This window comes from Zootoca vivipara, chromosome 12 (assembly GCF_965207765.1).
Source record: "Zootoca vivipara chromosome 12, rZooViv2.hap1.1, whole genome shotgun sequence".
Lineage (NCBI taxonomy): Eukaryota > Metazoa > Chordata > Lepidosauria > Squamata > Lacertidae > Zootoca > Zootoca vivipara.
In genome coordinates this window covers 36412513-36430308 of record NC_142595.1, presented here as the reverse complement: position 1 = coordinate 36430308, position 17796 = coordinate 36412513, and the positions used below count along the sequence as shown (strand labels likewise).

The following is a 17796-nucleotide window of genomic DNA, read 5'->3' as shown; positions in this document are numbered from 1 at the left end:
TGGCTCCACTTATTGGCTTAAACCATCTCTGCTTTGCAGGTAAGGTAAAGGGTAAAGGGGCCCCTGAGCATCAGGTCCAGTCGTGTCTGACTCTGGGGTTTTGTACAAGAGTTATAGAGCAATAGCTTCGGAATCTACTGGGAAGGTAAGGTAAAGGGCCCTTGACCATCAGGTCCAGTCGTGTCCAACTCTGGGGTTGCAGCGCTCATCTCGCTCTATAGGCCGAGGGAGCCGACGTTTGTCCGCAGACAGCTTCCGGGTCATGTGGCCAGCATGACAAAGCTGCTTCTGGCGAACCAGAGCAGCGCACGGAAACGCCGTTTACCTTCCCGCTGGAGTGGTCCCTATTTATCTACTTGCACTTCGATGTGCTTTCAAACTGCTAGGTGGGCAGGAGCTGGGACCGAGCAACGGGAGCTCACCCCGTTGCAGGGATTCGAACCGCCGACCTTCTGATCAGCAAGCCCTAGACTCTGTGGTTTAACCCACAGCACCATCTGCAATTTTCCTGTTCCTTCTCTTGTCTGGAGTGGACTGCCGTTGACTGTGGTTGGCAAGAGGAGCAAAGAGAAGGTGGGTTCTGCTTTGCAACCAGATCTTCGTAGCATCCTTCTGTTCTGCTTCTGCTAACATGTCATCCAGGAATGTAGTTCATGCAACCATTCTGCAGGGAGTTCAAGAGATGTATGCCAGCATTATCTGGAAAAATAAATGGCACAGTTCCTTTTTCCTTAAAGACCAGACAATTGCAGCAGAAATGAAATGAAAGGGACACTGCTGAAAATGGCCGTTCCCTGGAGAGGAGCTTCAATTCCCCACCCCACACCCTCCAACATTTCATAGCTGAAAATAAGGCCATGCTTTTGCCCCGCCCCCCTCGGTTATTGCTTGTCCAGTCCCAGCCCCTCCATTATTCCACATGGTTAAAGGCTCTTTGCCTGCAGTATGCTGCATTTATTTATTCTGAAATTGCCCAGTGGGTGCTCCTAGAAACCATGAGAGTAACTGATGGCGCTTTTACAGAAAACATAATTGTCCTAGAATATCTTGTCAACTCGGCAGTGGAGGCAGCGGGCTATGCTCACGCTTTTGTGTTCATGCCTAAGGCTTGATACCATAGTGTTTGTGCATGTGCCTTCGGTGCTGTGGAGCAGCGGTTGCCAATGTTGTGCTCTGCCACCAAGTTTTGCACTACTACAACCCCTATCAGTCCCAGCTGAAGATCAATGATCAGGGATGGTGGGAATTGTAGGCCAGAGCATCTGGCAGGGGAATGCGCACCCATTCCCCACTTAGAAATGATGGCTGCCCTGGCAGCTTTCATGCTGGAGGAATAAGATCCGGAGGGCGGGGATTTTTGTTGATAGTACAGGAGAAAGAGGTACCCCCCCTGTCCTCATCGACTGTGGTCCTAACTCTGGTTGCTTCTTCTACATCTTGCCTTCCTTCGTTCCTTCCAACAGATACATGAAATGCAAACACACATTTCACATATTTCTGGATTGACCCTGAAACACTGAATATTTGCAATGCTAGCAACTCAACACACACACAGTGATGCACTTAGGTAATTTTTAGACTCTGGACTTTTTATGGGGGTGTGCATTTTTAGATGGCAATGGGTATTACTTGGTTTACTTAATAAAGTAAGGTAGCAATGCTGCATTTTTTGAAGGGGTCTGTTTATTCCGATTGTTGGGGTCCTGGATTCCGCCCCCCCTCCAAGTCCTGCTGTGAATACCACATAGCCCATACTCCATTAACATTTAAACAAGGCATCTCATTTAAAAGCAAAAATTAGGGACAAGAAAAGAGGATTGGCTATATTTACCAGAGACTGGATAATAGGGGCTGCCCCTGGGAAACAGGGGCAGTTGGAGCATATAGCATCCTAGTTACTCACTAGGTCACTCACCCTTTTCAGGTGGCTTCCAGGAACTTGGAGAGATGTGGAGGCTGTGTTTTTGCTTTTATCCCAGTGGCAACCATTACTTATACTCTGCCTGGTGGTTTGGCAGGCAAAGAGAGAGAGAGAGAGAGAGAGAGAGAGAGAGATTGTTTTGTCGTCAATAGTGACCTTCACCTCTTTTTCTTACATACATGGTCACACATTGCATACACAGGGATACATCAGGGATTTTTTTTCTGGAATAAATGCTGGTGTACATGACCTTTGCTAGCAGCTGGCAGCTATACTTTCCATATCCAAAAACTGAAGGTTTTTATTTTATTTTAGAAAAGCGATGATTAACACAAAGGGCAATCCTGTGCCCAGCCATTTTGTTCACCTTTTGCCTCGTTTTATCTTTTGTAATCTTCAGCTTGCATGCAGTTTGCAGTTTGTAAATCTTCCGTTTGTATGCCTCTTTCCTCTCTTTTGTTTTTGTTTTAAAGCACGTCCAGACTTTCAGTATTTTGAGAGAGGGATTCATGTGCGTACCAGGGAAGTTTGGTTTGCACTTTTTAAAAAAAATAAACCAACTTTTTGCAGCTAGGAAAGTGACCTTGAAAAGTGTGAGATGGGAATTAATGGGAAGACAAATGCACACCCCATAAGCAAATTGGAATGAATGCTCAGTGTCATATAACCTCCCCACAACCAGATCAGAACAAATGCTCAATAAAGACTGGATATAATCTAAGCTCCACTTAAGCTTTGGGCAGCCTGTTGATTGAGCATTCATTTTGATTCGTTTGCAGGGACAGGGAGGTTTAGTAGACAGACTATTTAATCAGCATTCATTCTGAATTGTTTGCAAGTGAGGTTAGATGACATTGCATCAAAGCAAGTGTCATCCCTCACTTTCTGGTGCATGTTCCCATCGCTTTCCTCATTGCAAAAAAGTCTGATCTTTGGGGGAAGAAGGTTTGCTCTGTAAGACCTCCTAATCAACTATAATTGTGCAACCTGCATTTGCATCCTTCCCAAAAATGATGAGAGTCTGGAAGCACCAATTCATCCAAGCAAATCAGGACGAATGCTCAACAGATAGGTTGACTGGATGAGCCCTAAGTTGTCTTTGTCTGGTTTGTGGGCAATAATGAACATATTTGAAGATGGTATTTATTGAAATGTTTCTTCGAATTTAGTCCCAATGGCTTCATTCTGTGGTTGTGCATGATTTTCTCAGTCAAACAGTTCTGATGTCTTTTCAAGTCTGTAATAGTAACTTTGACAACCAGTGACAGGGGCTTGAAACTAGAGCCACTCTAGCTCAAAGTGTACTGGGTAGGACTCACTGAAGGGCATCATACTCAATACTAAATTTCCTGGTTTTGTGTTGCTTTTGGAGTTGTGTAGCCTTCAGATTTGCTGCCTCCCTTTTCTACACATTACGTAGTGATGTAAAATCCAGTTCCCACCCAACATCTTGTCACCTCTTTGTTAATCTAAGGGGATGAGTTGATCTCACTTGCATATCTTTGTGGGAACTTTAAGGCCCTCCTCAGAGACTCACGTCTCCCCCCTCCAGGCCCCATGTTCTTTTATTTCTCTCAGTTTAGGCGCTGGTGTCGTACCCCAACCCCTGCCACCGGTGCTAAGACTCCAGGGGGGAAACAGGCCTGTTACCTAGCAACAAGCCAGGAAGTGGTTAAGGGAGCACTTGGTGACAGAAAGGGGACTGCTAAATGTTTCCCATCTCTATTAGTACTTCCCATGAGGAGCTTAAAAATGGAGGCACAAGTCATATGGTTTTGCCTTCCACATTTTCATCAGGCTCAAATATGCTTGGCCCCAGTCAGTCTAAATCTCGGCCTAGGCTCTCTCCCCTTGAACTGGCAAAATGACTGGCCAGAAAGCATGGGGTGGAGAGAAGAGGGCATATGTGAATGCTAGTCAGTAACCGCAGATTGCTGCGTCCTCGTCAAGTAGTGCTCCTTTGTCTTTGAAGAGCTACATGAAATGCAGAAATTCAACAGATGTAGACCCTCCAAGTGTTCCTATTTTCCAGGGACGTCCCTCATTTAGAGAAGCCATCCCGGTTTCTGATTTGATCCCAGAATGTCCCGCTTTTCCTTAGGGTGTCCCTAGTTTCATTGGAGAAATGTTGGAGAAGGAGAAGAAGAAGAGGAGGAGGAGTTTGGATTTGATATCCCGCTTGATCACTACCTTAAGGAGTCTCAAAGTGGCTCACAACCTCCTTTCCCTTCCTCCCCCACAACAAACACTCTGGAGGGTAGGGAGTTATCTGGCCCCCAAGCCGTCTGAAGGCAATCCTGCATAGGAAAGTTGTTTTAAAAATGTTTCATGTTTTATTAGATTTTTATATATGTTGGAAGCTGCCCAGAGTGGCTGGGGCAATTCAGGAAGGTGTGTATGTGTGTGGCGTATAAATAGTAAAATTATCGTTATGGAATGGGATGTCCCTGTTTTCATTGGAGAAATGTTGGAGGGTATGCAGATGCAGCCAGAGCCCTTAGTTCAGGGGGCCCTCAGGACAGTGCTACTTGTAGGCCTTGCCCTAGTTAGAGCGGTATGGGCTACATTTGTAGTCCGGTAGAATGGTAAAATCTGAATTTGTTGTGAATTCCCTGCATTCCGAACCGGCACAAGCTCTTCTGGGTGTCCTGCTAGCTGCTGATAGCAGACTGTAAACTATTGAATTAGAAACTGATTTAGAGCAGACATATTAGTGCTGTGAAAGCAATGTATGATCAGAAATGCCTGCCGTGTTGACCCCAGTGGGTCTCAAGTCATGACATTCACTGGGGTCCCAGTTAATGACACCCCAGGTTATCAAAACATGGTGGGCAGCCACTGTGGATGGGAGCCAAGGTTTGCTTACATTAAGGAGTTTCAGTGCCAACCACCCAAGTGATGGGGATGCCCCTAATTTCATCTGTGGAAAAACCCTGCTAGAAAGAGTGACAACTCTAAAACCATCTGTTTTGTTTCTCTCTGTTGCATGGTGAGCACAAGTTCACACTGTTGTATAACAAGTGCAGTTTATTATGTACAAATCAATTTACACGCGTATCCAGTAGCATAAGCTGTAAACCTCATTCCAGGCTTGTTTTTCAGCTGCCTTATGTTTCCATTCTCTTCATACACAGCCCCATGTCACAAGGCCTCGGGGGCCTGGGACGAATGTTGCACCTGCCCATTGTTACGATTGGCTCCAGCTTGCTTCCTGTAGCACCACCAATCTGAGGCTATGTTCAGTATCTTTGCCTGTTGCACAGCTCAATTCTGTGGATGAGTTGTAAGAAAGAAGGCTGCAGTTCTACACCAGCTTCCCTGGGAGTAAGCTCCATGCAACTCAATGGGACATACTTCTGATGAGATGTATAGGACTGCATTGTAAGCCTCCCTCATCAAGTTAATTTATGTTTACTCCAAGTAAGAACGCATAAGATTGCAACTTTAAACTCTTTTCCTTCCCCCTTTTTAAATTTACTTGAATACGATCCCTTTTGTGGTGGAGGAATATTTTCTAAGCATACAGAAAGCTGGTGTAGCATAATTCGTAAGATAGGAACTGCAATATAAGATCAGAAGTCCTTGGTACAAATTAACTTCCTTGAGCCACATATACCCTTTGGGTAAATTTAGCAATTCACTGTTTACTCAGACTCAGCCGTTCCCTCGTATACGGTATATGGATAATTCAAATCTCATCTTCCAGGGCTATTGGTAGGATCCCTGCAATTAATTTGTGTGAAGTGTACTGAATGCTTGACACACTATATAAAACTACTGCATGAAACTGCCTTCATGTTTAAAAAGCCCTCCAGTGGTATCATGTTGGCACTGATTTGTCAATCCAGCCATACAGCTTGACGAATGGAGAAAAACAAGGGGTACATAGGAAATTGACTTGCATGTTTTTATGACCTAAAAGGGATCTCTGTGCTCATCTGGGGAGCAACAAAGATAGAAAATAAATAGAGTACAATAAAATAGCTAGCTGTTGGCCATCAGGATACGTAGATTCCCAGGCCCGATCTCTTTTTCAAATGTGGATGATTTCCTATTTGCTTGTGTTGATTGCCTCTTTTCCATCTGTCTTTTCCGCACTTCCAAGAGGCCTCCTGAGCCAGAACAAGAAGAGAAGCAAGCATCTCATTGGGGAATGTATGGGTTGAAGGCGTGCTCAACAAGCAGGTATTTCAGATACAACTCTTTTGGGGAACAGGTGGTATTGCAGATAGGTAGGCTCTGTAAGAAGAAAGAGAAGGGAATCAGCAAAGCTGTTTGCAATGAGGGTTGGAATATAATAAAAATGGACCCTCTTGACTATGTATGGTGTCCCCCATCCCTCAAAGGGGGAGTGGTGCAAATCCTCTGTGAAGCTAGCAGAATAGAATATCTGAAATAGGGAAACTAAGATTTTATGCTATGCATTTCCCAATCCCATCTCAAGCTCTTTGATCAGAAACGAACAGTTCTGTAATTGCGGTTAATTACTCAAGTGTACTTAGGTTCCTTTGCATGCTGATTGCACAATTTTGGTGTTGGAGGGAGTATATATATATATACTTGTACAGACTTCGAGTTTGTTTTAATGAGGAACTGAACTTCTCCACAATGAAATCTGGAAGTGGAACCCCAAATCGGGGACAGTGCCTGGAATACTGCACATACCGCACCAGTCATGAGCTCACTGTTCTGAGATATATCGCAGGAAATACTAGCATGTGGAGACCTGCCTTCATAAAGCAACAATATTCATAACAGTACCAGTCTCCTGTCCCCAGTCTACCAAAACTTAACACCCAATGTTGTTTTGTGCAGGGTTGTTTTCTGTCTCACCATCATAGCAGTCAGGCATCTTCAACACACCATCGAAACACTGGCTGTCAGCCGTAAAACTGCAGGTCTTGTTCTCACTACGGCAGAAAAACGTGACAATTTCTCCATGATGGACCAGACCCCCAGGGATCTCATAGACCCAGAGCTTACGCCCTTGGTATATCATCCGGCTCCTCTTGGCAGTGATGGGACAACGGGCTGGAAAGGGTAAGAAACAAAGCCTGTTAAGCACGGTTGACAGATCCATTGGTTTTTCACTATCTGGAACAGCAAAGACAATGGGGATGCTGGTATGGAATATAATGGATGGGTTGGTAAAATAATTGCCAGTACAGTGGTACCTCGGTTTAAGTACACAATTGGTTCTGGAAGTCTGTACTTAACCTGAAGCGTACTTAACCTGAAGCAAACTTTCCCATTGAAAGTAATGGAAAGTGGATTAATCTGTCCCAGTCTGGTCCGCGGAGTACTTAAACTGAAAGTACTCAAACCGAGGCGTACTTAAACCAAGGTATGACTGTATGTAAAAAGCAGTGGGGATTAGGAGGAAAGTACCTCTGCAGTAGGGTAGTTGGGACCAGTTTCCATTCTCCAGGCAAACCACTCTGTTAGAGCCATCTAAGAGGAAGTCCTTGTTACACAAGTAATAGATGACAGTTCCCACGGGGTATTCAGACTGGTGCACAGCAACCAGGGTTGCTTCAGCAATATTGGGGGGTCGGGAACAGGTCACAGCTAGGGAGAGAAAAAGAAAAGTATTCTAAGTATGTGTGTAAATGGATGGAAAGGATGTACAGATAAAGAATTCATGGATGGGTGTTTATTTGGGTTTATGAACAGAGAAATAAATATGGAATGATGTATAGAAGGATGATGGATGCTTTATTGGGTAGGTCAGCATGTGTGTATGTGTGAATGGATGGATATATCAGCCTATTGGTTGGCAAAGGCAGAAGTTGCTTGGCCTTTGACTCAGAACTTATAATGTACTTCCAGGTGGAGTTTCTTCTGGTTTATTTGAGGTATACATGGTAAAATGTGTGGATCTGTGCTACCAAGGAATAGAATGTTTCTACTGAATACCAGTCAAGCAGCCAGAAAGAAGCTCGGTCTCTCCCCTCCCCCACTCCCAGAAGTAATATTGACTACTTACGGTGGCAGGTCGGGGCTGCATGTGACCACTCCTCATTCTCTTGGCATAAAAGAGAGCTGCGTCCCTCTAGGCGATATCTGTGAGGTAGGAAGAAGAAGAAGAAGAAATCAGAAGGGAGAATTCAGTAGCTTTCCTCTTGAGGCCAGATATGAGATAGTATTTACGGTATTATATTTATATTTTGAGGCTGACAATGTGTTTATGCTTTTTTAAAAACAGCGGACTTTTTTGGTAATTGTTCTACCTCGTTTTATGAAATGTTAACAAAATGTGTGTGTGTGTGTGTGTGTGTGTGTGTGTGTGTGTTCAGCCACTCTCAGTGGTGTTTCTGCACTAGAACGGTGTGATATAGATGTTTAAATAAGACAAAATAAAACAAAATGGGATGTGTATGCTGATCAGTGTGTTGGAGTAAGTGATGGAGTTGAGGATCGTTTTATTTACATCATGTCTAACACGCTCTTTAGCCCAGAAAGACTCTCTGAGCCACTTACACAAATTAGTTCTAAGGCAGTCCCTGCCCTCAGGCTCGCAACCTAAACAACTGACTTACCCATAGTCACACCAGTAGTGCACTTCCCTGCCTGTGTTGTAAGGACCCCCTTCATGGGATCCATTTTCGATCTCTGGTGGAGATTTGCAGTGGGATGGTGGGTTAAGAATATCTGATAAAGAAGAGGAACAGGGAGAAAAAAATGCTTGGTAAGTCTGTATCCTTGGTGCGTTAGACCAATAGTTGGATTTTATTTGTCTTCTGGTGGAGGCACTGTAGTGGTGGAGGGTTATCAGCGGCTGTTCTAGATTGAATAAGAGGTGTTTGTGAGCTTGGTCCCTCCTGCTAATTATATTGATGACAACGGTAGGAAATGGTCGTTTACCTTCACAGGGTAAAGTGAAGCTCCACTTCGCGTCTCCTTGGCAGCGACTTATTGCCACTTCCTGCCCATCAGCCATTATAAATCCAGGCTTGCATGTCACCTCCATTAAGTCCCCAAACATACTGGATTCCTGGAGCAGTTGTGTCTCAGCATTGTCAATTGTCACCGGCCATGCACACCTCAAGCCTTGGAAGAATACAGAAAGAAAGATGGTGGCTGATGAGAACCCTGAATTTTGTGGGAAAGAGTTGAGCCTGGATTCTTGTGAGGAAACAAAAGGTCTAATGGACAGAAAGAGATGGAAACCAGGAGTTCTGATCTTTTGGGGTGTGGTAGGTTGAAGCAAAAACAGGGAACTGGCAATCAGGAATATTGAATTTTCTTAAATGGGGCAAAGGAAGGGTTAAGGAATCTGGAAGCAAGGACTCCTCTGGAAAAGGAATAAATGGAAGGCTAGATGCTAGAGCAGGGCTGGGAATAGTAGAAAACAGTTCTTCCCACCTAATGGGATGGTGAATGTGGGCTAGGTGGTGTTTTGGAGTTTTGGGAGCCAGAAGAGGAATTAAACCTGGTTCATAAGGAAAAATGAGAGGCTATGGCCAAGCATCTTGGGTTCATTGCAAGTAGAATGTGATTGGAGATATGCAGGGAGGAGAGAAGGATCTGGGAACTATTATCTATTAAATTTATTGATTTTTATTTTTTTTACCAAAGTAACTCAAAGCAACTTTCAATATATAAACAAACACATACATATCTTAAAACTACAAATCTTAGGTTCTTCTGGAATGGGGGATGAAGACTATATGGCTGAAGTTTGGAGTTTGGGAATCAGACGTCTCAAGTTCTCTAAACAGGTTTAAAGGATTTTTTTCTCTGGTAACCGAGCACTTCTGAAATCTCTATAAAGTGGCTATTGTATCAGGCTAGGGCGGAGTTAGGTAGGAAAGACTGGGAAGCATGCAAAAATGCCTGGATTCTCTCTGAATATTCCTGTGTGTGGACTAGGTGGTCAAGTTTCTACCTGTAGAAATGCAGCTCATTCCACACTCCCCGTCACATTCACACTTCCTGCTTTTAGAGCACCTGCGGCGCTCACAGTTCTTCTGGCACGTCTGCCCTGTCAGCATTGTAAAATTCTTTTTCCGCAGTGGACATTTGGGGTCGGTCAGATTCCTGACTGCAAATAGAAGGAAAGATAAGTGGTTACACTGATATGAGCGAATGAGATCTGGGGAAGGAGGCGAGTGATATGCAATCGTATTTAAGAGCCAAGTCTGTGTGTCTGTAACGGGGGAGTTGAAGGTAAAGAAATACCTTCCTTCGCTTCCCTTACAAGAAGCTCCAAGGTGCTTTGTTGCCTCAAGCAAAAAATTCAAAGAGTGTCTCCTCCTCTTGAGGCGATACAGAATATCACAGTAAACTAAATAATTGGCAATCGGCCGTCCTTTAACGTTGTTTCAAAATCTCCCATTGAGTGGGCTGCCTCATGGTAGGCCTGGTCCTGCTTTTCCCTGTGGCGAATTAGATAATTTCGGCATCGTGGCTCATTTCCTCCTAGTAAGCTTCTCAAATGTCCCTCAGCTGAACCTAATTTTTAAGCTGTGCCTCATTACTCTCGCAATGTCTCCGACTCCTGCCGTGTGCTTGTTTGTTTAGGTTTGTGTACAAGCAGGATGTCACACTGAACCTAAATCTGAACCCAAAAAATAATAATACAAGGAACCTTCATTACCCTCCTAACCGAATTGTAACAGAATAAGAATTATTATCCATTGAATCTGCTGACACCAATCCACAACAATTGGGTTATCTGTTAGAATATGAACCTAGCTTTTTATTTTTATTTTTAAAAAAGGCCAAATCTTTTGTTTTTATTATTTTTAAAAATTCAAAACGTTTGTAAACTGCTTATTATTAAAACAATATTTAAGTGATGTACAATGGAACATAAAAACCAACCCCCCCACCCTAAAAACAGCATGTTGTGCTAACCCCACTGGCTCCAACCAGAATGAATCACGATGAGCACATAAAAACAAAATAATATCTGGAGATTTTTGAAAATAAATTTGGGGGCTGCTCAGTGAAGAGAAAGGCTGACAGCAGGGAATGTCCACTGAGGTGGGAGAGAAGCTACAGTGAGAGACACAGGCTCCCAGATGCCTTTGGGAAGCCTGCAAGCAGGACCTGAGAGCAAGGGCCCTCTCCCCTCCTGTGGTTGCCAAAAACTGGTATTCAGAAGCATACTGCCTCTGACTGGGGAGGCAGAGTGGCTTGTAGCCATTGAAAGCCTCTACCTCCGTGGACTTGCCTAATCCTCTTTTAAAGCCATCCAAATTGGCGGCTATCACTGCCTCGTGTGGCGGCAAATTCTGTAGTTTTACTATGTATGTACTGTGTGAGGAAGTATGTTCTTTTGCCTGTCCTGAATCCTCCAAAATTCAGTTTCATTGGATGTCCATGAATTCTAGTGATATGGCAGAAAGATTCCACCCCGCCCTTCTCTCTACCCACGTTCTCCATGCCATGTGTAATTGCATAAATGTCTAGCCTTTAACTCGCCTCTTCTCTAAACCGAAAAGCCCCAAATGCAGCAACCTTCCCGCATCAGGGAGTTGTTCCATCCCTTGTTCATTTTGGTTGTGCTTTTCTTAACCTCTTCCAACTCTACAATATCCTTTTTGAGGTAAGGCACTGTACACAGCATTCCAAATAGGATTGCCCCATGGATTTGTGTAACCACTTTATAATATTGGCACTTTCAGTTCCTTTCCAAATGATTCTTAGCAGGAGGAGGAGGAGGAGGAGGAGGAGGCGGCGGCTGGCAGCCGGTGCTACCCCTTGGAAGGCAGGCACATGGGGGCTGGCCGAAGGCAACTTGAGGTTGGTGGGGCAATGCCCCATTCATTCTAATGGGTTGTAGTTCCACTGGCTGTAGTTATCCCAGTCCAAGGTAGACAACATGTTCCGGGCAGGGTTGTACTCCCTCTAAAACTCATTATCACATCATTCACTTTCCGAAGCGAGTTGGGTCCATCAGTTACCCTGGTGCTCCTACAGATGAATCACTGGTGGTCTGGACAAAAGTCCCGGAGTTGTGTTCCCTGTCTGCTAGGCTACCATATTTTTTTTAAATAAAAAAAATAGCCATGAGCCTTGACTGTGTACTTGCAGTCTCAAATGTGGGGCTGAAATTCTACATATGCGAAGGTTGAAAGGCTGCTTTGTCACCGGTCTTGATTACGGGAAGGGTTACAAATGGACCAGAAAGAAACTGCTTTGGCCTGCTGTTCCCATAGTTTTAACAGCCTTTTTTTGCATGTGCCAGTGAAATCAGCCAGTGGAACTTTGCATGATATGGAGATAATAAACATCATCACCTGCTAATTCCTGCAAAATTAATTGTGAGCATGACAGCAGTTGGTAAGGAGTTAATGGGAGGTAACACTCATTTGAAGAGATCTTGAGACTTTGCCTTAAATATATTCTGTATGGAAGGGCTTGAGGGTTAAAAAGAGGGATATTTAGAGCTTTGTATCTTAAGCAAAATGAACATTTCCTTCCTTTCCAAACTTGAATGAGAAAAGTTGTGATGCTGCCAATGGCCACCAGGTGGAGAAATATATACTTTGCTTGAAAAGCTGCCTTATACAAGAAATGCTGTCTACCTGTTCATGTCCATACATGGTTGTTGTTGTTTTTTTAAATTATTTTAATGTTTAGACTGCAACACTTGAAGGCGCCATATGAGTAGCAATACATCCAAAGGTAACACGCCTAATTATAGCTAACCCAGAAAGGAAAAAAACCTCCAAAATCCATAGCTGGATTTTGGAAAAAAAACACATACCCAAAAGATCCACTTTTATTAGGACCAACCAAATAAAAAAATAATGGCAAGCTTTTACATTCTCCAGAGCTCTGCAACAGGCAAAGGGACAAGGGAAAAGTACAAGGAAAAGTACAAGAATTAGATTGGATGTTATAGCTCTAACATCAGCTTGTAAACTCAGTTCCCAAATTATATTGCACCGATGCACAAATTTTAATGGTCCTGTGAGCTAACAAAATTAAAATAAAATGCACAGTATAATCAATCAAATATATAAAATGATACTATTGTTAAACAGCTTACATTTAATAACATGACTTATGCAGTCCATCATGAGGATGGTTTATTTGTGCAGGTAAGAACCTAGGTAGGTAGCAGTCAATGTGCTTACCCTGATGATCTGCAAAGCGAGCCTCAGTTGCCTTACTTGCTTTGTATAAGCCCACAGCTAAATTGCAATAGTGCTACATCCATTCTGGAGTCACGTTACTTCACATAGCCCTCTAAATTCAAGACCTAACTTGGGGAGGGACAGGAAACCTATTGGATTGGTAGGATATATATATATATGTTTTTAATTGCAGGGAAAATGTGATATCCTTGAAATAGAAGCGTGAGCTTAAAGAAAGATGTCTGGATCTTTCTCAAACCCATTAATCCTTGGCAACACATTAGTAATAGCTGTGTGCATTTTTTTTGACGATTTGCACCATGAGTGGATGGATAGATACATTGATTTAATAATAGACAGAGATAAAATTAGGCATAAAACCTTGATACTTCCCATTTTAGAAGTTGTACACTGGATGGATGGAGAGAGAGAGAGAGAGAGAGAGAGAGAATATGTGTGGGAATAGGAAGAAGAAAAGTGAATGGAAGTTAGGAAAACAGCAGAAAGAAAGAAAGTCTACCTGGCAATCTTACATAGTAGGCACGGGGGTTGGACTGGATAGCCCTTGTGGTCTCTTCCAACTCTATGATTCTATTCTATGATTCTAGGTTTCTGGTTGGCCACTGTGAGAACAGGATGCTGTACTAAATGCTAAATGGGCCACTGGCCTGATCCAACAGGCTCTTTTTAAGTTCTTAAGAGAGCCAGTGTGGTGTAGTGGTTAAGAGCGGTAGACTCGTAATCTGGGGAACTGGGTTCGCGTCTCTGCTCCTCCACATGCAGCTGCTGGGTGACCTTGGGCTAGTCACACTTCTTTGAAGTCTCTCAGCCCCACTCACCTCACAGAGTGTTTGTTGTGGGGGAGGAGGGGAAAGGAGATTGTTAGCCGCTTTGAGACTCCTTCGGGTAGTGATAAAGCGGGATATCAAATCCAAACTCCTCCTCCTCCTCTTCTTCTTCTTCTTCTTCTTCTTCTTCTTCTTCTTCTTCTTCTTCTTCTTCTTCTTCTTCTTCTTCTTCTTCTTCTTCTGAGTAAGGGGCTCAGACTTCAGTGAGCTAACTAGATTCCTATGGTAGCTCAGCCCAATTCCAATCTCTCTCTTTGGAGGCTTGCCTTTTGCTTCAATTTTCTTTCTATAAAATGTGTTGAAAATGAGTGCGAGGGAAGGGATTCTGGTTATACACCCTCAGTTTTAAGACTGGAGAGCCTAGAAATCTAAATATATGTAAGTGTCTTTATGAGGGTAGAGCATGTTAGGTAAATGGAAAACTATTTGGACACAGGACAGGTCTGAGAAGGTTAAGAATCCTGGCATCTTAAAGTATGTGTCAAAACCAACAGATAGTTCAGGATATATAAATTCTACAACTGTGGCTCTACAGTTCTTTCTCACAAAGTGGTGCTTTATACTTCGGGCTGCTTGTATCCTGTGATCTTCTCCAAACACAGAACAAGACCAGAAAAATCTGGCACCCTGAGTCTTTAGGGAAAAATGCTTTAGGAAAAGTACAGAGGGATAAGAGAAAATGAACAGATAATAAAGTCACCCTTTAGATCAGGCATCCCCAAACTGCGGCCCTCCAGATGTTTTGGCCTACAACTCACATGATCCCTAGCTAACAGGACCAGTGGTCAGGGATGATGGGAATTGTAGTACAAAACATCTGGAGGGCCGAAGTTTGGGGATGCCTGCTCTAGATGAACACGGGAAGCTGTCTTATACCAAGTCAGACCATGGTTCATCTAGTTCAACACTGTCTGCACTGACGGGCAGCAAGTCTCCAGGATTTCAGACTGCTTTCTCTCCCAGCCTTACCCAGAAATGCAGAGATTGAACTTGGGATCGTCTGCCTGCAAAGCAGCTGCTCTACCACTGAGCTTATGGCCCTTCCAACTTACTCGTCTTTGGGGGCAGGGGAGAGTATATTATTTTCTCCTGTGTCCTCTTTGAGGCGCACAGCTGGTACAGCTGGGGGGTTTTCTGCTTCAAGTGGCCGAGGACTACAGTCGGAGCCCCAGAATACGCCAGGACCCCCTGCAACGTTGCAGCTGATGCCAGGATATGTCATTTCACTGATGGGCCTAACAAAAATGGTTGCTCTAGCTATGTTTGGCTTGCTTGTGCCCAGCAGCCTGGATGTATATAAGATGGTAGCTCGAGTTGCAAATGGGCAGAATGCAAATGCAATCTTCCCACAATATGTAGAGATGGAGCACAGCTCTAGGGCCGGTCCAAGACATTTTCCTCCCTGAGGTAGAATAGCAAATGCTGCCTTCCCTTGTCCCTCCCTCAGCAAGTCAAGAGCTTTGAGTTTTGTCAGTGGCTGGAAGGTAGAGCGGAACTGGCCCAAGACATTTTGCTGCCTGAGGAGGAGCTGCAGGTGGCACACCTGCCCTGCCAAAGTGAAGGCACATATTAGTACCCAAGGCTTGCTTTGGCACATGAGGCAGACAATCTCTCACACACGCCTCTCCCAGGAAATGAAAAAAACAAACGAAAAACCCACAATAATCATTTAAATTGCTGTTATTATTTCAAATCATCATCATTTATTAATTTATATAATCCTTAATGAAAAATAAAAGTCTCCTAAGCAGTTTGCCAAATATAAAAAAACTAATCACACAATTATGTTGCCCTTTCATGATACCCCAAATCATGACTGCCTCACACTTCCTAATGGTAGAGCCGGCCCAGCATTGCTCACTGCTTAAGGTGCTGGACGTCCCAGGTTAAACCCCTGCAATCTACAGCTAGGAGCTGATGGGAAAGACCTCTTTCTGCCTGGGACAGACTCTGGAGAGCTTCTGCCTGTCAGACAACTAGATGGATAAATAGTCTGAGCTGGTATATGCCACCTACTGATGTTCCTAATATAGCAGCTTGTAAGGGATGACTGAAGAAGGAATATGAGGAAGGGGAGGTGAAAAGTCAGGTAGAGGGACTGAAAGCAGAAACGGGGTGAAGCGGCTGTGACGACTCACCTCCCACTTGTCCAGAGCCTTGTGAGAACCAGAGAAACGCCAGCAGTGCCAGGAAAAGGAGCGAGGACATGATGCGAGGAGGACGCAACCCGCGTCTCTTGGTTACACCTGCGTTTTGGGGAGACAGGTTCTCTCCTGCGTTCTCTGGGAGAAAGGCAGTGGTTAGTTGGTCCGAGGAAAGTTTTTGGGAGTAGGTATTAGCGCCTCCTAGATAATACAGTTTGAGACAAGGGTGCAGAGAGACAAGATTCCTGGGTGCTCTGGGAAAGGAACCAAAATTAATGGGTGCCAGGGTGGTGGGGTGGCAGCCGAAGCTCCTGGATTTTGTCTTGCAGGCTAACGGGACAACCTTATAAGTAACTGGGATTTGAGCACCCCTCTGAAATATATGTCCATTTCTCCCACTGTGTGTCTGAAGTTATTCATTAACAAGGCCTGGATGGGACCCTGCCAAAGGGCAACCTGCCTTCCACATTTGTCACAGGGAACTCTGAACTCCAAAGCAAGAAAACAGACATCTGTTTGTGTGTGTGTGTGGGGGGGGTCAGCATACGGAGAGAGGAACCCAGGAGTCCTAAACCTCCACAAATCCCACACCTGTCTAAGCCCTACTCTTCTCCAAAAGGGATCACCTAAGAGGAGAACCCTAACTCTCCCCACTCTGGATTTCTCTGCTCCCCCAGAGAATCCAGAAAAGCTGGCTCCCTGTTGTGAGTCTTCTTTAATAGCACCGCTTTATTCTTCCACAATCCCATTCAGGAAGGGATCCTTTCAGTATCTCAGCTTCTCTCCCCCAGCTGCTTTCTCCAATCTGTTTAGATTTTCCTTATTCTTGCTCAGAAATTCTGGTTTCTTCAGGGAGGGAGAAAGAAATCTGATGGGTGTGTGTACCTGGTTGTGTGGGCGAGAGAAGGGTGGATATCAAGGCACCTGGTGGGTTTTCTTAGTGGGCAGCACAATGTAGAAAAAGGGTTAGAGGGAAGAGATCCCCGGCTGCTTCTGTGGGGGGAGAGAAAAGCCTTCCCAGCGATTCCTCTTTAAACTCTGACTCCTCCCCCTCCTCCCCCCTTGCTCAGCCTCAGCCTCCCCCGTCCAAATCTCCTATTCCTGGGCGAGAAACAGACACAGCCCAAATCCACAACCTGTTTGTTTCTCTCTCTCTCTCCATCTCTCTCTGTCTCTCATCCTGTGGGGCTGTTACTGGGAGCTTTCACCTCTGCCTCTCCTCTTTTTTTCCATCAGCAGTTTTGCCATTCTCCCTATCACTATCTTCTCTTTCTGTTCTCTCTTTCTTTCTCTCTCTTTTTTTACTCCATTCACTTCTTCGTTGCCCATCCCTCCTTCATCTCCCATCCCTCCCCATTCCCTTTTCTCCCCATCCACCCTTCTACATCCCTCCAGTCCTTTTCCGTCCTCCACTTTCCACCTCTTCTCTCATTCATTGCATGATCCACTGGTTTCCTCTTCCTCATCCATCTTTCTGCTGCCTCCAGCTCCCGTATCTTTCTTGCCTGCTTTTAATTGCCTCTTCCCTCTGGTTCTTTCCTACCCCTCCCTCTTGAAGACCCTTGCGGGGGTTTTTTGTGGGTTAAGTTGCTGGGGCTTCCCCCAGGTGGCACCATGGCGCTGCTGAGCTCCCCAACGGAGACTGAATGCTTGACTAAGCCGCTTTTCTGCCGCAAGGGGGCGCTACGCCAGAAGGTCATCCACGAGGTGAAGAGCCACAAGTTCACTGCTCGCTTCTTCAAGCAACCCACCTTCTGCAGCCATTGCACAGACTTTATCTGGTGAGAGAACCT

At 44.6% G+C, this 17796-nt stretch overlaps 2 protein-coding genes across 2 annotated transcripts in view; one reads left to right on the top strand and one right to left on the bottom strand.

Annotated features, from left to right (window-relative positions):
* Positions 1-4896: 4896 nt before the first annotated feature.
* On the bottom strand, positions 4897-16355 carry LOC118094379 (beta-2-glycoprotein 1-like). Its single transcript, XM_035134713.3, has 8 exons — positions 15998-16355; positions 9810-9965; positions 8786-8971; positions 8461-8572; positions 7908-7984; positions 7310-7489; positions 6755-6952; positions 4897-6160 (listed from the first exon to the last, which is right to left on the bottom strand). Exons 1-8 carry the CDS (start codon positions 16065-16067, stop codon positions 6096-6098), a joined length of 1044 nt encoding a protein of 347 aa, XP_034990604.3. The 5' UTR covers positions 16068-16355; the 3' UTR covers positions 4897-6095.
* Positions 16356-17476: 1121 nt separating this feature from the next.
* PRKCG (protein kinase C gamma) overlaps positions 17477-17796 on the top strand; it is a 60222-nt gene continuing 59902 nt past the window's right edge. Inside the window, exon 1 of the mRNA XM_035135804.3 lies at positions 17477-17784. Coding sequence (XP_034991695.1) covers positions 17618-17784 — 167 coding nt within the window. The 5' untranslated portion in view covers positions 17477-17617. The remainder of the gene's footprint in view (positions 17785-17796) is intronic.

Coding starts and splice junctions, on each gene's coding strand:
- LOC118094379 (XM_035134713.3), bottom strand. CDS start 16,067: ATGTCCTCGCTCCTTTTCCTGGCACTGCTGGCGTTTCTCTGGTTCTCA. Junction 7,985..8,460: donor CACTACTGGTGTGACTATGG/GTAAGTCAGTTG, acceptor CCTACCTCACAG/ATATCGCCTAGAGGGACGCA. Junction 7,490..7,907: donor TGCAGCCCCGACCTGCCACC/GTAAGTAGTCAA, acceptor TTCTCTCCCTAG/CTGTGACCTGTTCCCGACCC.